The 21,125-nt window shown below is 35.1% G+C and overlaps 2 protein-coding genes and 1 non-coding gene across 7 annotated transcripts; all 3 read left to right on the top strand.

Annotated features, from left to right (window-relative positions):
• Positions 1-8,463: 8,463 nt before the first annotated feature.
• Positions 8,464-13,427, top strand: LOC107908494 (actin-histidine N-methyltransferase). Its single transcript, XM_041099668.1, has 11 exons — positions 8,464-8,481; positions 8,786-8,869; positions 9,147-9,204; positions 9,885-9,938; positions 10,191-10,262; positions 10,415-10,495; positions 11,111-11,283; positions 11,394-11,499; positions 11,574-11,705; positions 12,102-12,224; positions 12,966-13,427. Exons 5-11 carry the CDS (start codon positions 10,206-10,208, stop codon positions 13,014-13,016), a joined length of 723 nt encoding a protein of 240 aa, XP_040955602.1. The 5' UTR covers positions 8,464-8,481; positions 8,786-8,869; positions 9,147-9,204; positions 9,885-9,938; positions 10,191-10,205; the 3' UTR covers positions 13,017-13,427.
• Positions 13,428-16,291: 2,864 nt separating this feature from the next.
• Positions 16,292-20,097, top strand: LOC107916303 (heterogeneous nuclear ribonucleoprotein 1). 5 transcript variants are annotated; one of them, XM_041099670.1, is made up of 6 exons: positions 16,292-16,488; positions 16,661-16,814; positions 16,957-17,071; positions 17,263-17,490; positions 17,669-18,872; positions 19,555-20,097. In XM_041099670.1, the coding sequence occupies exons 4-6, from the start codon at positions 17,269-17,271 to the stop codon at positions 19,566-19,568; spliced, it is 1,440 nt and encodes a 479-aa protein (XP_040955604.1). In that variant the 5' UTR covers positions 16,292-16,488; positions 16,661-16,814; positions 16,957-17,071; positions 17,263-17,268; the 3' UTR covers positions 19,569-20,097. The 5 variants fall into 5 exon arrangements, with proteins under 5 accessions (XP_040955604.1, XP_016700988.1, XP_040955605.1 ...); XM_016845499.2 differs by having other exon boundaries at positions 16,292-16,456; XM_041099671.1 differs by having other exon boundaries at positions 16,463-17,071.
• A 685-nt stretch (positions 20,098-20,782) lies between these two features.
• On the top strand, positions 20,783-20,863 carry TRNAL-CAG (transfer RNA leucine (anticodon CAG)). Its single transcript has one exon. It is a non-coding gene; the product is annotated as a tRNA-Leu (tRNA).
• Positions 20,864-21,125: the final 262 nt, after the last annotated feature.

Here is a 21,125-nt window from a genome sequence, read left to right on the forward strand (position 1 = left end):
TTTAAAAATTTAAAAATTAATTAATTGCTAATGTGATATTCACATTGCAATGCTCGTGCTTGCCACATCAGCAAAGTCAATAAGAGTTAATGTTTTTATTATTTTTGGTGATTTGATCGACAATACAAATTTAAGAGGTAAAAAAAATTTAACTAAATGGATAAAATGATTTTTGATAAAATTAAATATTCGGCCAAAATACCAATAAAAGCCTTATTTTTTTAAAAATTACTGAAATGGCCGCATTAAAAAATTAATTATCGGAATGACCCTATTTTCCCGAAAACGCGTCCACATCAGCGCGTTGTCAGGTGACGAGGCAAAAAAACGCTTCCTCAAGGAAGCGCTTTGCCTAAGTGGACATAAAGCGCACCCTTAAGGACTCGTTTTCTGTCCACGTGGACAAAGCACTTCCTTGAGGAAGCGTTTTGCCCACGCGTGAACAGTAGCAACAGTTACTTTTTTTACCGTTGGTGACCCTTCCAACGGTAAAAAAAAAACTATAAAAATTCCCCCTTTCATTTTTTTCACACCTAAATCCTTTATCTCAAATTCCTCTCAAATTTCTCTTAAAAAAATTAATTTTTTAATTATTTAAAAAAGCTTTAATTTTATTTTTTTTAATTTTTTAAATCATAAAAATTTGACCGTATTAATAATGGCCGGAGAATTAATTCGTCTCGATAACAAGCAAATATTCGTCGAACAAATGAAAATGGTAAGTATTAAATTTAATTTTTAAATATTATTTAAAATTTTTTTGATTTATGCAATTTTAAATAATTTTTATTTTATTATTTCTTATAAAAGTCTATAGATCGGATATTGCAATACTATATCCGTAATATGCATGGTCCTCTATCACCGTTGGTAGAGAATTACTTGCGGGAAGCGGGTTTTTGGCACGTGGCGACGGTAGGCCGAGGATGCAAGTTGGACCCGAAACTTATCAGTGCGTTGATTGAGAGGTGGAGACCCGAGACGCACACATTCCATCTTTTTATGTGGAGAATGCACTATCACTTTGAAAGACGTAAATTTGCAATTGAGATTGCCGGTGGACGGGTACGTGGTCACTGAGTCTGTTCAATCAGGTGATTAGGGAGTGGTATGCTACGAGCTTTTGGGTACTATTCCGGAGAATATTAACGAAGGTCGGATCGAGATGGGCAGGTTATGAGACACATTCCCATAGCCGAATGATGATTCTACCGAACTGGAAAAAATCTGATATGCTCGAGCATACATTCTTCAGATAATTGGAGGTTATATGATGCTAGACTTGTCACGGAACCTTGTACATCTAAGATGGCTGTTGAAACTCGTTGATTTTAGAGCAGCTGGTGAATTTAGTTGAGGGTCTGCCGTGTTGGCAACATTGTACCGGGAGATGTGCGGGGCGACGCAACAGAATAAAGCGAAAATCGGAGGTTGCCTATCACTACTGCAGTCATGGGCACGGTTTTGCTTTCCATTTTTATGTCCTCGAGTGGATCACTCGTATACATTCCCACTCATAACGAGGTAAATTTTATATTAGATTTTACAATTATTACGTAGATTTAAAATATAATCGAATGCTAAAAATTTATTTAATTAGGTGGAACTATTTGGCAAGTTATGCTCGATTACCTACCTCTCTTGAAGATATACGGCTTCTATTAGACTAACGCTCGAAAACACAAGTAAATATTAAATAAAATAGATATTTCCATCGTGAGATAGTCGATTGGTATTTAGTATTTAGTATTTAGTATTATGCATTATGTATATAACTAATATTTCCATCATGTTCATATAGTTTCAATGGACACCATACGAGGATCCGACAATTCGGGCAGTAATTCCGGATGCGTTCTTCCAAAATCCAAACGCTTGCCATGTGAAAGTCCTATTGGTCAACTTTGCGACCCTGGAGATGCACCAGTCGGACAGAGTATTACGGTAATTTAGATTCTGACAACTGATTCCCGTGGCACCTGAGGTGTTAGATGATCATCACAAAACCGACTTACGACAATTGCATACGGATTGGTCGAGATTCTGGTCACACTACATCCAAATATGGGAAGATCGGTATGATTATATACATACTCGGGATCCGATCATCGTTCCAGAGTTAGCGTGCGTGCCGGAATACATGCCATGGTTTAAAATTCATGGCAAGAGGAGAGGCAGCGGCAATTGCGTGTCCAAAGGGAACGACATGGCCCTTTAAATCCAAGAAGAAGGGACGACGACGTAGGCCCATCAACAGCGCCCACACAATCACTCGACCTATCAACAGCACCCATATAATCACCAAGTCTAGCAACAGCACTAACACAGTCACCCGACCTAACACTTAAACTGACGATACCCACCGCACAACCTTTTCAGATGATGCCAAAGGCGTATCCTAGTCCTTTTATGTATCCTAACCCTTATATGTTTCTTTTTTCTAGTCCTATGGCAGGTTGGAGTCAATGGCCCGGTTCATTTCTATTTTCGATTACACCGAGTGGACCGCTGAAGTATAGGCTATCGTCGCACGAGGGATCGCATGAGGGGCCGTCGGAGAGCTCTTCTTTTTACCAATCCCCATCACCGTATGGGTTTCAAACAGCTTCGCCGTTGGTGATGCAAACACCTCTACAATCACTATTCTATCAATGTGGCTTATCGTCCCAACACCGAAAACCAGATCCCCTACCGGAAGAACCAAAATCCTCGTCGGAGCAACCACAACCCCTGCCAGAAGCTGGACAAAAGAGGAATCCAGCGCGTAATCGTCGACGGCCGCCATGTGGCACTGAATCTGGCGGACACAGAGATTGATTTTTACTTTAATATATTTGTACAAACATTTTGAATATTTTGATATTATTTGATGTAATAAAATAGAAATTTACTTTTACATTTTTAATATAATAAAAATTCTTTTAAATAACACAATATTTTGAATATTTCTATATTATTTTATTTAATAAAATAAAATGTTGTTTTGAATAAAGTAATTGTAATTTACTTTAATATTTTTAATAAAATAGATTTTCTTTTAAATAAGTCAATATTCTGAATATTTCCATATTATTTGATTTAAAATAATATAAATAATACAATTTTTTTTACAACAATGTTCAATTATTGCGATTTGGGCATGATTGGCTTGTATGGCCTGGGTTCCTACACCATCCGCACAACTTGGGTTGATTGGCTATTTCTCGGATATCCATATTGTTACGTATTCTAGTCGCGCAAAGTCGACCCTTTGGTTTGCGATGTAATTCTCTATCCGGTAACAGCTTAAAGGGAGTAAGCGATACAGACGGCCACTTACGTTTATCTAGGACCGGTGGGAATACGTGTCTTTAGACGTTGTACATGTTTTCTAATTTGTACATTTTGTCGACATAGCTCATCGGATCTAGATGGAGATTCTAACAAGCTGCAATTACATGAGCGCATGGATAACGAAGTGCGTCAAACATCCCACAGTCGCAAGTCCTATTTCGCAAGTGTACATGATATTGCCCGCCAATAACACCTTGGTGCGGTTTGTCAAACTCTGTCACACGAAACCATAAGTTGTCTCGATCGTGACACACTGTGTGCATGGTATTCGCCCATACCTTGGCCTTGTTAATTTCTTGCACTACCTTACTGCACCATACATGGCCTCCCTACATTTGGCCTGCATAACTCACTGCTCACTTTGGAAATAGCGCCGCCAAACGAAAATATGTCTCTCGCACAACCTATGTTATCGGTAGATGGCGTGTTCCTTTTAGAACAGAATTTATGCATTCAGCCAGGTTTGAGGTCATATGACCATATCGTAGGCCACCATTGTATACTTGTGCCCACTGTTTGAAAGGTATGTTACAAAGGTAGTTCGCGCCTTCGCCGTTAATTGAACCCAAAACTGCCAACATCTCGTGAAAACGATATTTATTTATTTCATACCCTGCCAATATAAGTTCATAGCGAATATTACATATCACTATTTCATTTAAAATAAATTTAAAATGACACACGGAATTATATTAATAGAGACTAAATACCCATGTTGATCACTTGTCGTCGTTCATTCTTAGATGGATATTGCCTGTAGTAGTTGGAAGCAACGTGCCTTAGGCAATACCGATGGTGTGTGTACTGCCATAAGCTTTCCTGTCGATTAATTGCAGCTAGTATTCCGGTGCCCCAATCCGAAATAACACAGATATCAGGTTGGGGGCACACATGTCTCATTAACCTAGATAGAACGAAATCTCAGTCATTAGCTAACTCCCCTGGTGTTATTGCAAACGCAATTGGAAGAATTCTCCCACTGTCATCCTGTGCCACTGCTAGTAATAATCGATGGGTATATCTACCAAACATAAAGGTACCGTCAATTTGTACCAATGGCTTGCAGTATAGAAATACGTTTCGACATTGCTTAAAGGTCCAAAATAGGCATTTGAACACTTGGTATCCACGTAGCAATCGACTGTTATAGTACGCATGTTCCATTTCAAGGTCTGTTATGCAACCTGAGACGTATCTCTCTAGCACTTGACACTACTGCCATATTTAATTATTTGAAACGTTCCACCCACTATGCATCTTCTCCAACTCTTTCTGCTTAGCTATCCAAGCCTTGCGGTAAGAGGGCGTGTACCCCATTTGGCTACGAATATTTGAAATTAAGACCGGCACTGAAGTCTTGGGATCTGCCTTCACCGTGGGTAGTATCAAGCTTGCTAACATAGCTGAATCCATCTTGGGTTGATCTTGTGAAATACCTATCAACGGAGTATATTAAATAATGCAACATTACATAATAACAGTATTATTCAGAAACCCTAAATACTGTACTTGCAGCACATATATGTGGACCTTTGTATTTTTATCTCCCACAACCTTGTCTTTTTCCTTAACAAGGCGTAGATTTTCCATGAGCATGTACCGTCTTGCACTACACACTTCGCCTCAAACTTATCAGCTTTGGATTTAACCACATGGTAGTTAACGTCGTTATTGATGCTATGTTGTTTCAATGCACCAATAAAACTATCATTACCAACTTCAAATTCACCCGAATCCAGTATCGAACTTGTGCGATCACACAACCTGTGTGGTGGATCTAGAAACTCCAACGCATCATCTGCAGATAGATCGACATTATGTATATGGGCTGGAGGTGAGTATGCCCTGAATCGCGGATCTTCTTCTTCATCTGAACCCCTTTCGACATTTTCAGGTTCAATTGGAATAGACTCCGGTTCAGAAAATAGTGCAACTTCTGCACCATCGGGACCGGGCTCTCGAGGTAGATCCACATCGGAGTCATTTTCTAACCAACCATCATCTGTAACGTATGAGGTCCCCTCACCGATGGACGTCGTAGGGAGTACATCATCCCTTCTTCTAGGCATTTCATAATGTCCCTAATTGGATGTAGATTGCCAACCACTAGAAGTTGATGTCGTTCCCCAGTACGTATTTCCAGCATCAAACATCGACCCATCGAGGTGCATGTCCTATTTACTGATAAAGTGTCGTGCAGGGGATGTGTATTCCATACCGATACCAAACATGGGTTGTTCCGTATTTTGTAACCCACTAACTGAGTGTCGGGTAGGGGCCGTGTATACCTCTCGAACAACAGTCACAAGTGCATCATTTGGCGATGTAAATTATACATATAACTCCATATAGGGTGCTCCAATAGCGAGATGAGTCTGCACCATTGCCTCAAAGCTACAAGCACCTTTTACGTCGAACGAGTCATATGTCATCGAATCAACAGAAGAACAAAACCGATACGTAATAGACAGAACTTTCATTGGCATTGTTTCGAATATTTTACGCCTAATTCTTTTACGAAGTTCTGTCAAATCTATGTTCTGGTTAAAAACCAGCCGCATTGTATTATCCGATAAAAAAACAACACCATTCTCGGTGTGACGAACCTCACAATCATAGTAAATAACAGCACTAATACGTTCACTTATCTTCAATTTTTATCCTTCTTAGACTCTTTAAATTTTTTTTGCTGTAACTTATGCAATCTAAGAAAATTTTTTGTCTCATTTACACCCTCAAGCCAAACATGAGCTACTGTAGCAAAAGCGTGTACACGTGGGAGCTTTTTTTAGTACTTTTTTTGACAAAGCATCATGCTTAAAGCGTTTTTGACACTATTTGCTTAGAAATGTCTTTTTGAAATTATTTTTTCAGGAGCTACTGTAGCAAAAGCGCGTCCAGGTGGGAGCTTCTTTCAGTACTTTTGCTGACAAAGCATCCTGCTTAAAGCATTTTTTGACACTATTTGCTCAGAAACGTCTTCTCGAAATTATTTTTCTAGGAGCTACTGTAGCAAAAGCGCGTCCACGTGGGGGCTTCTTTCAGTACTTTTGCTGACAAAGCATTCTGCTTAAAGCGTTTTTTGACACTATTTGCTCAGAAACGTCTTCTCGAAATTATTTTTTCAGGAGCTACTGTAGCAAAAGCGAGTCCATGTGGGAGCTTCTTTCAGTACTTTTGCTGACAAAGCATCCTGCTTAAAGCGTTTTTTGACACTATTTGCTCAGAAACGTCTTTTCGAAATTATTTTTTCAGGAGCTACTGTAGCAAAATCGCGTCCACGTGGGAGCTTTTTTAAATTAACACTAAACCCCAATCTGATTTTTTAAAATTTTTAATTAATTTACTCAAATAACCCTAAATTCTAATTTAATTAATTTTTTCTTTAAAAATCATAAACACGAAACCTAATACAATTTTAAAAAATTCATAATTAATTTAATTAATAAACTCTAAACCCTAATCTCTTATTTATTTAATTTTTTCTTTAAAACCCTAAACCTAAAAACCTAAAAACCCTAACCCAAAACCCTAACTAGCAAAAATCCAGAACCCTAAACAACAGGAGACACAGGCAAAACACGTCCTTGAGGGCGCGTTTTATGTCCACGTAAGCAAAGCGCTCCCTTAAAGAAGCGTTTTCCTGCCTCGTCACCTGACAACGTATTGATGTGGACGCATTTTCGGGGAATTGGACCATTCCTGAAATTAATTTTTTAATGGGCCCATTTTACTAATTTAAAAAAAAAAGAGGATTTTATTGATATTTTGCCCTGAATATTCATTATACATAAGAAGCAAAGTTATAATAGAAAAATAATAATATTTTAAGTAATAAAACAAAATATGTTTTTTAGATAAAATTGATACTGTAGTTTAGTTGGATGTAACCGTCAAAAACGACCAAATCCCAATCACCATTTTCACCACGTCGCGCTTAGAATTTTTTTTTCCTTTTTAATCAGATTACACGTAACCTCCTTCGAAGTTCCCAGCCATGGCCGAAGCTTCTAGAACCTTCCACGCTACCCTTTTCTCCCTTCCAACTTTCTCTCCACGACTCCACTTCAAGCTAAGCTATTCTCACAGTCACCCTTCACTTCATCTCAAGAGAGCACGCTCGGTTCAACGCTCAATTTCCGAAACCAAAACGATGTCGTCGGACACGACCCTGCCTTGGGGCTGCGACATTGATTCCTTGGAGAATGCTGAGGCTCTTTAAAAATGGTTGTTGGATTCCGGCTTGCCTCCTCAAAAGGTGGGGATAAACAAAGTGGAAATGGGAAAGAGAGGATTGGTTGCTTTGAAGAAAATCAACAGGGGCGAGAAGCTTCTCCTTGTGCCTCCCTCGCTCTCATCACTTCAGATTCAGTAAGTTATTAGAACTGATTTTGTTCATGACCAAGTTTAGGAGTATTTTATATATTGGTTTATTGGTTTTTAGTTAAAATTTTCAATCAGATTTAAACACTGGAGCAGTTTTAATTGGTTTTAACGTTATAATTGTTCTTTAATCTTAGGATTGGAGTTCACCTGAGGTTGGTCACGTATTAAAACAGCATAATGTTGCAGATTTGCCATTGTTAGCAACTGTTAAGAAATGACTTAAAATTGGTAGTGGATTGTTGTTGTTGGTAGTGGGTTGTTGGTGGTAGTGGATTAGTGGATGGTTGTTGGTGTCCATTTTCAACCACAAATCTTTGCCAAAGTTTTGGACAATTATGTCCTTGAACTCTCTTATAAATAGAGAGGTTCATTAGCCATATTGATCATCCCAAACCAAGAGAGAGCAAAGCTTGTTCTTTGAAAGCTAGGATTTTAGCTTTCGGGTTTTCTATAGGGGTTGAGAGTTGTGAGGTTCTCGGGTTGTGTCTTGAGTGTAAAACACTTGTAATCTTCATCTTGTTATAGTGAAATTTCTTTTCGCCTCTGCCCGTGGACGTAGGCATTAAAGCCGAACCACGTAAATCCTTGTGTTCACTTTATTTTTCGTTCCGGTCAATTTACTTGTAGTCATATCGGAGTTCTCGAATCGATCCTTTCCGCAACAGCAACCTATCTTATTAGTGAAGCAAATCTCCAGAAATCTTCCAGATGGAGCAATTATATATCTTCCTTACCTCGACAACCCTATTCTCTTTTATACTGGTGAGTTTCATCTCTTTATTTTTCTTTAAATATTCGTGTCCAATACATACTTGAGCATGAATAGTGAATACGAGGACATAATCTTTCAGAGACCTTTCAACACATGAAAATCTAGGAAATTTTTGAATAATACATGTCAGCCAAAGACCCATATCTGACACTTGAACTCGAGCCCAAGTAGAACAAAGATTCTTTTCTGGCCTTGCCTACTTGGTGGCATGGTTGAACTCTCAAGAGTTTTACCTTGCTATGCATAGAGGGGTTACTCAGATTTTCCCTGTACAGTCTCTCTGTATTGTTTCAGGACACGATCAGAACTAGACAGGTATCTCAAAGCATCGCAGATAAGGCTTCGGGCTATTGAAAGAATTGCTGATATTACTGGAACGTATGGCTCTCAACCATTACTTGGTTCATATTAGGTTATTGGTTTATATTCCTAGAACTATATTGCTCCTTGTCTTCATTTTGTTTAAAGTATTCATGTCTGAAATCTCTATCCAATATATATTTGGATATGAGTATGGGTATGATTCTTATACGAAATTTAACATATCGTGTTGGACACAAACATGAATCTGACTCTCATCCCTGAGTTAGAGTAACATAGTGAGTATAAAAATTTCTAATTTGCTTCCAATAAATTGTTCTCATGTTTCATGTAGATTCGACGATTTAAGACGTAGGATATTTTCCAAGCATCCTCATTTATTCCCTAAAGAGGTACTCACTCCATATTTATGTTACTCAGACTCAGACGTGAGTGTCAGAGACGAGGAAGTTTAAATTTTTTTTATGTTTTTCTATGGAGCATCCTTTGAGATCCATATCCTCATACGTTACCTAAATGCGTGTTGGAAACAAAAAAGTCAAAGCAACATAGCTCTACAATGCAAAACTAGTTTTCTGCTATGTTAGTGTAATTTGAAGCGTTATTCTAATGATCTGCTTCTGATGATACCACTTTATGAAGCTTCTGCGATAGGGCAAATGAAAACATCTTTACCCATATATACATGTGTGTGTGTAAGTTCAATCAGTAAGGAAATAGCATCTTGTTTTATCCAAGTATTTGTTCTCTTTAAGAAAAAAACTAGTAAAGGAAGTATATGTTTTTAGTAATTCAACTTTACTTGCATTTAGGTTGTTTTATCAACCCCTTTTTGCAAATATCCTGCTGTCTTTAAATTTAGATTTTAGATCAAAGTTGTTGGATATAGGTATATGTCTAGCACGGATATCTTCAATTTTTTTTCAAGATATACATGTATTTGGAGAGTGCTTAGAGGATCATATCCTCATACCTATTTCAAATATGCGTTGGAAATGAGTACTTAAAGAAAAATGAGGAGTCAGAACAACATATCGCTTTCTATTTATTTTGCAGTATAAATTATTTGCAGGTATTCAATTTGGTGACTTTCAGATGGTCTTTTGGCATTCTCTTATCACGATTGGTAAGCAGGTGTACTTTGAAATGTTATAATGGATGTTAACCTCAACTGTGTTTGTCAATTCAAACTAAATCCAACCAAAGAGGGATGCCGTACTTTCAAGTTCACTTTGATACCAGTTATACATACATATACACATATATATCCATCATATAAAATTCTTACATGTAAAACTTATGGTTTAAGAAAATGTACAAAAGAAGAAAATTCAGAAGAATGGAAGCTTTAAAATCTTTATTTCTCTGTTAAACACAGATATACCTATCTTCAATGGATGGAAAGGTTGCCTTGGTTCCTTGGGCAGATATGCTCAATCATAGCTGTGAGGTATAGAGAGGTCTTTCTCTATTAAATATGCTTGTGAGATATATAACTGCCATAATTTGCAAAAATCAAGGACTAACTTCGGGTCAAAAGAACCTAGATAAAATTGGGTGTCTATGCCAATCTGAGTGCTCTATCTGTTTTTACTGATTCAGGTGGAAACATATTTGAATTATGACAAATCATCACAGGCAGTTGTCTTTACAACTGATCGGGCATATCAGTCAGGTGAGCAGGTAAATCAGATCCTCATAGTAAATATATATCATGTTATGTTCTTCGATCTCTGGGACATTCAGATGATTGGAGCAATAATAAAATCAGTGGGACACAGTACGTAAAACTTATATTGTTACTTGGTTTTGTCAATGATATGCCTTAAAAGATTACAGGCTTCCTGCAAGAGAGCGGGTTGGTATTCAGATATGGAAGCTTCATGAGAAGGGGAAAAAAACTTACTATAAATGCACATAGGTATATGCATGATATTTTCCTGCTGCATATAGAAAACATGAATGCATGTAGCCTATAGTGTGCATCAATGTTATATTGAAAGGAAAAGGAAGATAATGGGATATAATTGTGAGCCCTATAAACCAAAATAAGTTAGTTTTGCAGGGCGAAGGTAATGGCAGTATGTGACGCGCATATGCACTCTGTGTATCCAAACTGATTTTGCTCGATATATACATTTTGGAACAAGGACTGATCCTTAAAAGTAACGTTTTATAATGATCATAGACTTTCAGGCTAGCCTGTTGTACACATGAACTTCTTCAATGTTTAGATTTCTGGACCAGAAAGTTTAAAATGTCTTATCGATGACTGGTTACTTGCATTATTTTATGCAGGTTTTCATATCATATGGCAAAAAATCTAATGCAGAGCTGCTATTATCTTATGGATTTGTTCCAAAAGAGGGCACAAATCTTAATGATTCAGTAGAGCTACCTCTATCCCTTAAAATATCTGACAAATGTTATAAGCAGAAATTGAAAGCTTTGAAGAAGCATGGATTGTCTGCGTAAGCTGGATACATATATATTTCCTCGAGTTTCGGGTTTGATTTGTTGATTTAAAATCAAATTTATTCCATTATTAATGATTCGTTTCATTCTTGTGAATCTTTTGTAGCAGTTCTCAGTGTTATCCTATACAAATCAGTGGTTGGCCATTGGAGTTAATGGCATATGCTTACCTAACAGTCAGCCCTCCAAGCATGAGCAAGCAGTTTGAGGAGGTTTGTAAACTCTCTACCTTCTAAATCCCAGGCTCAAAGTTTAAGCATTGAATTCTTAAAGATTACTTCTTCAGATGGCTGCTATGGCATCCAATGAATCTATTATCAGGAAGGATTTAAGATACCCTGAAATTGAAGAAAAAGCACTGCAATTTATTCTTGACAATTGTGAATCAAGCATATCAAAGTATTCTAAATTCTTGAAGGTGAGGACCATATTGTCTGATTCTTCATTTCCCTTAAATTACCTGTTTCCGACACATATTCAAATATGAGTATGGAATATTATCCTTTAGGCTCCCAGATGCATGAAAAAAATTAGAAAAAAAAAATTAACATATCTGTATCGGACACATTTTCATGTTTGATACTCACACCTGAGTCTGAGTAACATAGGGTAAGAGGGAAATTGGAAGCATCTTCTTTTACAAATATTTTTAGTCGAAATCTTTTTTTGAGAACTTGAAAAACTGTACATGTACATGGACTGAAATTACCATAACAACAAGAAACTCTTTATTTGACAAAACTGAATTAGGTCTGATATCTAAATACCTCAAGTTAATGTGCCACTCTTTAATTTAATTTAATTTTTTTTATAGGAAAGTGGCTCCATGGATTTGGATATAACATCTCAAGAACTACAGAATCGAGGAGTGTTTCTGAAACAGCTAGCAGTAGATTTATGCATAAGTGAGCAGAAAATACTACATCGTGCTCAATATGTAAGACTACACTTTTGCCTTGAAGATTTATGTTTTAAGGTGCTTGGTGCATCACCATTGACGCTTGTTTTACAACCAATAATTCATAATCTGTTTTTTCAACTCCTGTCGAGTGAATCCTGAGTTTTAAGTAAGTAATCTGGTTAGGCTCAGTCTTGTACCCTTGTTACCGAGTGAAAGTAGTAACACAGACTTTCTCTAAGCTTTTCCATATATCAACACGCATATATGTATATGTGTGTCGGGCATGAGTACTTTAAAGAAGAAATAAAGGGAATGAAACCATACAGGTGAAGTGCTCACTTCCCTGTTGCTTGAGAATTGAAGAACTGTTTCATATTCTCTCTTATCAAATCCCACCAGTTAATTTCAGTGAATAAGGCCCGAGTACGAAAAGGGTTCATAAGTGCAAAAATATTATTAAATACTGCATGTTCTAGTACCCAGAATATAATAATTTTATGAGATATAGGGAATTTAAACCATAACGCTAAGAGCATATGTACATACATGTGCATACATATCATGCATATGCTGTTGTTAGATAAAATATAAATAGGTTAGAATGATCCAGTTAGTTCATTCAATAAGCAAGCTTGGGTTAGAATCCCACTATCTGTATGTAACCTTTCTTCATTCCCAAACTGCAACCTTCGTTAAACAATTTATATATATATGTATATGTTTCTTCCTGATTGGCCTAATGATTCAGCTTCATCGTGCTAATGTGAATGGTTCCAGATACTGAAGAGGAGATTGAGGGATATGAGAAGTGGTGAACTGAGAGCTTAATCTTTTGATGGCTACAACCTTTTCCCCCTCTACCTTCGCCAGTGACGAAACTTGAACTTAGAAATGCATTATTGGACCGTCTCTTTGGCGTCTTTGGAGGACTTAGTGTTCGCTGGTAAAGCCTTCTTCATGATCCTGCTTACGTTTGCAATGTCCCCCGATTCATCTGCCAACAAATCGTGGACAATTTTTCTGTTAATTAGCGGAGAATTTGTGGGATGGTGGTTCTGGTCAAATTCTGTGAGGGAAATGGAGCCGTTGTTAAGGTCCATTGGATCGATCAGTCTGTTTTAATAATATAGTCTCCAAAATTTAGATTTGTATTCTCTTTTTATAAGTGCAATCTATTTTTATTATTTTACCCAATACTTATTGATAATTATAAATAAAATTTAATCTACTTAAACTTTCTACTTATTTTTAAAATATTTGTGTTAAATGTTTTATTTTTATATAGTTCAAATATGTGTTTTGATTTATAGAAAAAATTATCATATCCAAAATACGTACATATCCTAAATATATTACCATATGTATAATATTATATTATCATAAGTTAAATCCTTTAACTTTCCTTGCGTCAAGATTAACAATTAAAAATTTGAAAAATGTAGATATTAAAAATAATCAAATTGAAAAAATTGATTAAATCTATAATTTTATACATAGTACAAAATTAGTTTTAATCAAATGCATTTAACTGTGATTGTTAGAAAGTTTAAAATTATATTATAAGTACTGACATTAACATATTCAAAGAATATAAAGATTACATTTAATCGTATAAAAACTAATTTATAATTTAAATATAGTATAAAAATTAATAGTAGATGTCGAAACCATTTTAGCATCCTCGTAACGCCCAAAAATTGGTACCTAGTTAATTAATTAATGTCTTAATGTCGAGAATTTGAAAAAAACGTAATCCTTAGCAAAACTTAAAATGTTACGTATTAAGACCCTTATTATTTCAGAGAAATAAGATACCACACCCAATGCGTTAGGGCACAGCATTCTAATTTTCCCCAAAATGAATTAGGCCAAAATACTTGTACAATAAAACTTTAAAAGAACATCCACTTATCCAAGATTTAAGAAATCAGACCCAATACGTTAGGGCACGATTCCTCTAGAATCCCAAACTCGAAATATTTCCTTTACTTTAAAAGAACATCCACTTATCCAAGATTTAAGAAATCACACCCAATACGTTAGGGCACAATTCCTTTAAAATCCCAAACTCGGAATATTTACTTTATTATTTTTAAAAAAATCTTCATTTCGAGAAATCAATGCGTCACATCCAATACGTTAGGACACAACGTGTTGAATTCCCAATAATGAGTTTTTATTTTTTTCATTGAAGAGAAATGCTCGATTGTCGGATTTAACGAAGAAAAATCGGAACCCAATACGTTAGGGCTCAATTCCCTTGAAAATCCTAAATACGAACATTATCTCAATTTTAAAAAATTTTCTATCTTTAAATTTGAGTAAAAAATGATGTAATGTGATTTTATACATACAAATGCTATAATAATAACAATAATAAATACATCATTGACATAAAAATAATATAAGCAAATGAATAAAAAAAGTAATCCATGACATGCAAAATATTAAATGTAAACACAATTATACAATGGATGGGATAGAAAACAAATAAATAAGGATCAAAAGATGTACACATAGAAATTATGAAGATTAAAAATATACATATAATTTACAAATAAAATTTTAGGTTATAGAATTTATATATAAATACAACACATAATATACTTATGAAAATAAAAAAAAATAATTATACATACATATATAAAATAATAAAAATAAGTATATTTTAAAAAAGGAAAAAAAGGGGAGTATTTAATCACTTAAAAACGTAAATATATACATATATATATGAAAATATTCATTAAAAAAATAGGAAAATATTCGTTTTTAAAAAAATATATATATGTGTACATATAAAAAGAATATATATAGATAAAAAAATAGAATAAAAATAATAATTGCACTATTAATTAATAAAATAAATAAAAAGAACATAAAAAAACTAAATTGAATTGCAATTACAATATCTAGGGTAAATCCGTAAATAAATAAAAGTAAAAGGACTAATTTGAACGCGCGAATTATATAGAGGGGCTGGAAGGGAAATTTTTCCTTCTCCACTAAAACGGTGTCGTTCAAAAGGATTAAATTGGAATTTAAAATAAATAAAAGGGTAAATTAAAAAAATAAAAAAAACTTAATTACAAAAACATTAAAAGGCGGAGGGGCTAAATAAAAAAATAAATAAAATTCGCAGTGGCATCACCTTCTCCCTTTTTTAAAATCGTGAATAAGTAAAAAAAAATAATCGAAAGAAAAAAATAGTAAGCCACCTTTAAAAAACTGTCAATCGTTCTTTTTTATTCCTCCTCCTCTTTTCTCCTTTTTTTCCCTTTACAATGAAGGGAGAGGCCTCTATTTATAGTTGAGCCTCCCCAAATCCAACGGTACAGATCAATTACATCAATGGCTAAGATTAAAGGGTATCTACAATTTAAATCTCTAAGATTACAAAATCATATATTCTAAGATTGCATATCATATCTAAGATTATATATAATATCTAAGATTGCATATCATATCTAAGATTGCATATATCATATCTAAGATTGCATATCATATCTAGGATTGCATATCATATCTAAGATTGCATATCCTCAAAAATTATGTTTCCATATGTGAGCCCGGGCTAAAATTGGGTATTATAATAGAATTGAATTTTTTTTTAAATGTTGTTATTTCTCACAATCTTATAAAAACAAGTCTCATCTTCAACATAATTAGATACGAGAAAAACTCACTATATTGCTCAAATGCTTTAAGATTAAATCACCAACAATATACATGTTAAATCAAATAACAAGCAATTTCATACTTTACGAAAAGAATCTCAATTTCAAAATTTGATAAATTAAAAAAATCATCATAGATTGACTGATTGGGTCTTAGTTCGAATGATATATTATTATTAGACCTGTTCTTAACGTTTCTGGGCCTTAGGCAAAACAATAAAATGGGGTTTTAGGTTAAGTTAGAGAAAAACTTAAAAATAATATTTTGAATCTCTTTCATCTTCGACTCTGGACAATCGCACTTTTAGATGACCCTCAAGACTGGACCGAATTGTTATCAATGTAGAAATATATAAATTTGAGTGAGGCGGATTATGATATAATTAAAAAGAATCCATCCACATAAATGTTGAATAAGCCCAGCGTGAAACTTTCATGCATGCATGACGACAATCCAAATCTCTTCTTACCAAATATATTCCGTTTACAGTTTTTTACTGCAAAATAAGAAACCTTAAGAAAATTTGTAAACCAAATCCTTAAAATATAAAAATATTTAAGAAATACGGCTTCTTTTACAGGCTCTCTCTCCATGTAAATTCTTTCTCAAATAGTGATTAGTATATGTATATTCTTTTTCTCTAAAACAAAGCTTCCATTTTTATTTTTTTTCTTAGATCGATGCATTAATGGAACATAAATTTAATAAATATTCGTGTTAACTGAATCTGAATTTCGGGGTGTCAATTTTCCTTTTTTGTAAAAAAAATTAAAAAAATTGTGATTTTTATAATACAGGAATACACAATAAAGTGAAGGAAATGTTATGTGAAGGGGCCAAAAGAGGATGGAATTAGCCTCTTCTATTCTTATTCTTACTCTGCCTCCTCTCAGATCTTAGTGTGTATTTTTTTCTTTTTGCTAGATTTGGCACTTGGCTTTCTTTTGATCGGTGGGTTTTTCTTCTCTGTTGAATCTGGATTTGGGTTTTCGATATTTTGCTTAAATTTTCTATATCGTTTTCCTGATTGATCATCAATCTGGGTATTCTTTTTTTTTTCTTCTTATTTTTCTTTTTCATTTCTGAATTGCAGGTTAAGTTAAATTCTTTCTTGACCAGTTGATTGTCTGTGGAAGGATCTGTTGGTTTTTTTTTTGTTTATTTCCAAATTTCGAATCGGGTTACAATTTTATTGTTAAAATAAGAAGGTATGAATTGTATCTGCATTATTGTGTTTGGATTAATATAATCGATAAAAGACACAATTTTGATGTGATATTTATAATTTGAGTCACTGGTATTGGTTTTTTGATTGGCCTATTGATGTTTTAGTTTGATTTGCATTACTGGATATTGTTTCAAGTTTTTATTGATGGAACTAGCTTTTTGTGCAATGTAGAAAAAGATGTCGGAGAGTGGTAGTAAACTTTTTATTGGTGGAATATCTTGGGGCACCGATGAAGACCGTCTCAAGGAGTATTTCAGTAGTTTTGGTGAAGTAGTAGAGGCAGTGATCATGAAGGACCGGACCACAGGGCGTGCTCGTGGTTTCGGTTTCGTTGTTTTTGCTGACCCCGCTGTTGCTGAGAGAGTTATCAAGGAGAAACACAATATTGATGGCCGGATGGTAAGTAAGTTCATTAAGCATTCCTGCCTAGATTAGTGTTGTTCAGTGTACTATTCATTGCAGGAATTCACATAATGTTTGTGATTCTGTCGGTTTAGTATAATTACTTATCAGCTGAAAGAAAGAGAAAGTGATGTTTAAGTTTGATTTTTCATCTCTGAGTTACTTATGCTCTCAGGTCGAGGCAAAAAAGGCAGTTCCTAGGGATGACCAGAATATTATGAGTAGAAGCACTAGTAGCATCCATGGTTCACCTAGTCCAGGTCCCACAAGAAAGATTTTTGTAGGAGGCTTAACCTCGACAGTCACGGAGAGTGACTTTAAGAAGTATTTTGATCAGTTTGGGAATATCATAGACGTTGTGGTAATGTATGATCACAACACCCAAAGACCGAGGGGTTTCGGATTCATCACTTATGATTCAGAAGAGGCGGTTGACAAAGTGTTATTAAAAAAATTCCATGAACTGAATGGTAAAATGGTTGAGGTTAAAAGAGCAGTTCCCCGAGAGTTATCACCTGGTCCTAGTCGCAGCCCCTTAGGTGGATATAACTATGGTCTGAATAGGGTCAACAACTTTCTTAATGGCTACACTCTGGGATATGCTCCAAGCAGTGTTGGTGGCTATGGACTTGGGATGGATGGTAAATTCAGCGCAGTTGCTGGTGGTCGAAGTGGGTTTTCTCCTTTTGGTGCTGGTTATGGAATAAGCATGAACTTTGAGCCAGGGTTGAACCTGAATTTTGGAAATGGTGCAAATTTTAGTGGTAACATGAGCTATGGACAGGGATTGAACCCGTACTATATTGGTAATACAAATAGACTTGATAGTCCTATTGGGCATGATAGAAGTAGTGGAGGTAGTACTTCTTTTTTCAGCTCAGCGACTCGGAATCTTTGGGGGGGAAATGGGGGACTTAATTACAACACAATTGCTGCTAGTTCCGGTGCATATATGGGATCTGGAAGTGGGAGTTTAAGAGGAAATGCCTTGGGAAACAATGGAACTAATTGGGGTTCTTCTGCCATTTCCGGTCAAGGTGGAAGGGATAACATTTCTGGCAATAGTGTGAATTTTGGCAATGGAAATGGTGATAACAACTTTGGGTTAGGAACAGCAGGGTATGAGAGAAACATTGGGACCAATGTGGTACCAGCATCATCATATACAGCATCGAACGGTGGTTATGATATATCCTTTGCAAACCTTCCTGCAAGTGCTTCCATTTATGGGGATACCACTTGGCAATCATCAACATCTGTGCGAGACAGTTCTGGTACTTTCGGCTATGGACTTGATAGTGCCACTTCTGATGTTACGCGTAAAAGTTCTCCTGGTTTTGTTGGTGGTTATAATGTTAATAAGAGGCAAGCAAATAGAGGTCAGACCTTTTCCTTAACATCCTTGATCTCGCTGTCAATGATTTTCAGCTTGAGGAAAGTTTTTGTTAAATGTTATAAAGAAATATTTTTGATGTTCATAGGAGTTTGGTTTACTAAGTGTTGTAGAAGCATAACTAAATGGTACCTCTAAAACTTTTGTTTGCGGACTCTGCTACCTATCTTTCTTTGGGTCTAACTCTTAAATTTGACAGCACATTCCTCTTAATAATATGATCTTTCATTTCTTAACAGCTGCATGACATGCTTGCTAGTTTTTTGATAAACCATGCCAGTCTAGATTGATAGACAACTTTTGAACATAATGACCATATGGTTGTGTCTGGTTTTCTTTATATATATTTATATATAATGATGTGTATATCATTTACTTTTGACAATTTTTGTAACATTTTGGTAGCTTTTAATGAAGTTTTGAATCTTCAAAGAAGGGACAAGAGAAATAGAGATAAATGAAGTTTTTAGTGAATTATTAAGGCTACTAAACTTTTAAGCTATGATATATTAATGTTGAAAATGGTGTACGAAGATAGTAGCTCTCTTATACAAAGATACTTACCATAGAGAGCAAAAATTGCACATTTAGCTTTTCTCTTTGTCATTTTGTAGAATGCACTCATTGGTTTATAGACACTTATACATTTCGATTTTCTCTTGGTTCAGGAATTGCAACCTAGAAGATTCTTTTGGTTTATCACAATAGTGTAGGTGAAGATAATCATGTGAAGCAGGTAATCTGTGAATTCTGCGCATTTCCCTCGTCGAATATAAGAGAAAGTCGGTTACCTGAGCTAACTGGGTTGCCTGTTTCAGGGAATTAAGATTTAGATATAGAAATCACAAGGCATTTTGTGTTAAGGCTTGAGTTTCAAGTTACCTTTTTTGTTTTGTTCGGATTTTTCATTATGTAAAATCAGATTGCGGGATATAATCAGAAAATGTATCATACATCTCATGTGAGACGGCGATGCATAACACGAAATGGACTAATGTTCAGTGATGGTTGTGGCGATCTTTGGGGTCGTGTTTCAGCCAGATTGTACTTGAGGTTCTTGTTGATATACTTAGTGTGAAACACTAGGAAGGGATTAAAACGGGCTAAACCCATCTAGGGTCCCCTCTTGAATAATTTACAACATATATATGCAGGTTCTTTTTCCATTGAATCTTTCTTTATGAAATGAACTATTTGAATTGATTTTTTTATTTAGTTCCTTCTTTTATTACATCTCAATATTCTGAAACTATATGTATGCAAGCCATGTTCATAACTCAATCAGTTTGGTAAGCAATTGCATTGCTTTTAACTTTTATATGGGGCATATATAAATGCTATGTTATTTTGCATTTAGGGTACAGATTTAGAGATATAACTCTCCAAGAACAAAAAGCAAAACTGGGAAAAAGTTCAACATACTGGGTTGGATGTATACCTGTATTCGAGATACATGTCCGAGTCTGAGTAACATAGTGTAAATGTTTCGTGTATAAATAATAGCCATTCATTAGAATAAGAGGCCTCAAGTCACTGTCATAAAGATTTGTCAGATGTATCCATGTTTAGTTTTTTTGGTTAAGTTTGGTATATGTTTGAAGGATCTTTTGAGGGTTATATTTCCATACATATGTTGTAATGCAACACTGACATTGAATATGAGTGCTTAACAAAATTGATGGGGCATTAAGCTTTGAAGAAAATCAAAATGCATAAGAAAAACACTGATGACTACTAAAACCATCTTTCATTCTCGTTTTCATCCAATCCGACTCTAAAACCACTATGCCTACTAATAGTTGGAAATGTATTGATAAGGCAGTTTCATTATTAAATAGAGAATAGATGGTCGTCCCGTAACAATAAATTCAATAAAAAAGAAAAAACAATCAACACGTCAAGATGGCCGAGTTGGTCTAAGGCGCCAGTTTCAGGTACTGGTCCGAAAGGGCATGGGTTCGAATCCCATTCTTGACAAAACAAATCCAGACTTTTTTTTATCAAATTGCATTTAACGTCCTTATATAACCAATTTGTGTCAGATTAAGTCCACATGTTATAATTTAATCGTTTCTAATCCCTTTACTTTTCTAAAGTTTTGCTGGCAGCCAGGTCCTTGGCTTCATTATTTTATCTTATTTTTTAGGCCAAATTGCATTTAACGTTCTTATACTACTTGTTCCTAACAGATTAAGAAAATATAATTTAATCATATCTTATTTCTAATAATATTTTTTTA

Source organism: Gossypium hirsutum, chromosome D08 (genome assembly GCF_007990345.1).
Source record: "Gossypium hirsutum isolate 1008001.06 chromosome D08, Gossypium_hirsutum_v2.1, whole genome shotgun sequence".
NCBI classification, from domain to species: Eukaryota; Viridiplantae; Streptophyta; class Magnoliopsida; order Malvales; family Malvaceae; genus Gossypium; species Gossypium hirsutum.

Bases quoted from the DNA above. Each gene is read 5' to 3' on its own strand.
- LOC107916303 (XM_041099670.1), top strand. From the start codon at position 17,269: ATGTCGGAGAGTGGTAGTAAACTTTTTATTGGTGGAATATCTTGGGGC. The intron at 17,491-17,668 runs GTAAGTAAGTTC...TTATGCTCTCAG, and splicing joins ACAATATTGATGGCCGGATG to GTCGAGGCAAAAAAGGCAGT.
- LOC107908494 (XM_041099668.1), top strand. From the start codon at position 10,206: ATGGATGGAAAGGTTGCCTTGGTTCCTTGGGCAGATATGCTCAATCAT. The intron at 10,496-11,110 runs GTAAATCAGATC...TATTTTATGCAG, and splicing joins CATATCAGTCAGGTGAGCAG to GTTTTCATATCATATGGCAA. The intron at 11,284-11,393 runs GTAAGCTGGATA...AATCTTTTGTAG, and splicing joins AAGAAGCATGGATTGTCTGC to CAGTTCTCAGTGTTATCCTA.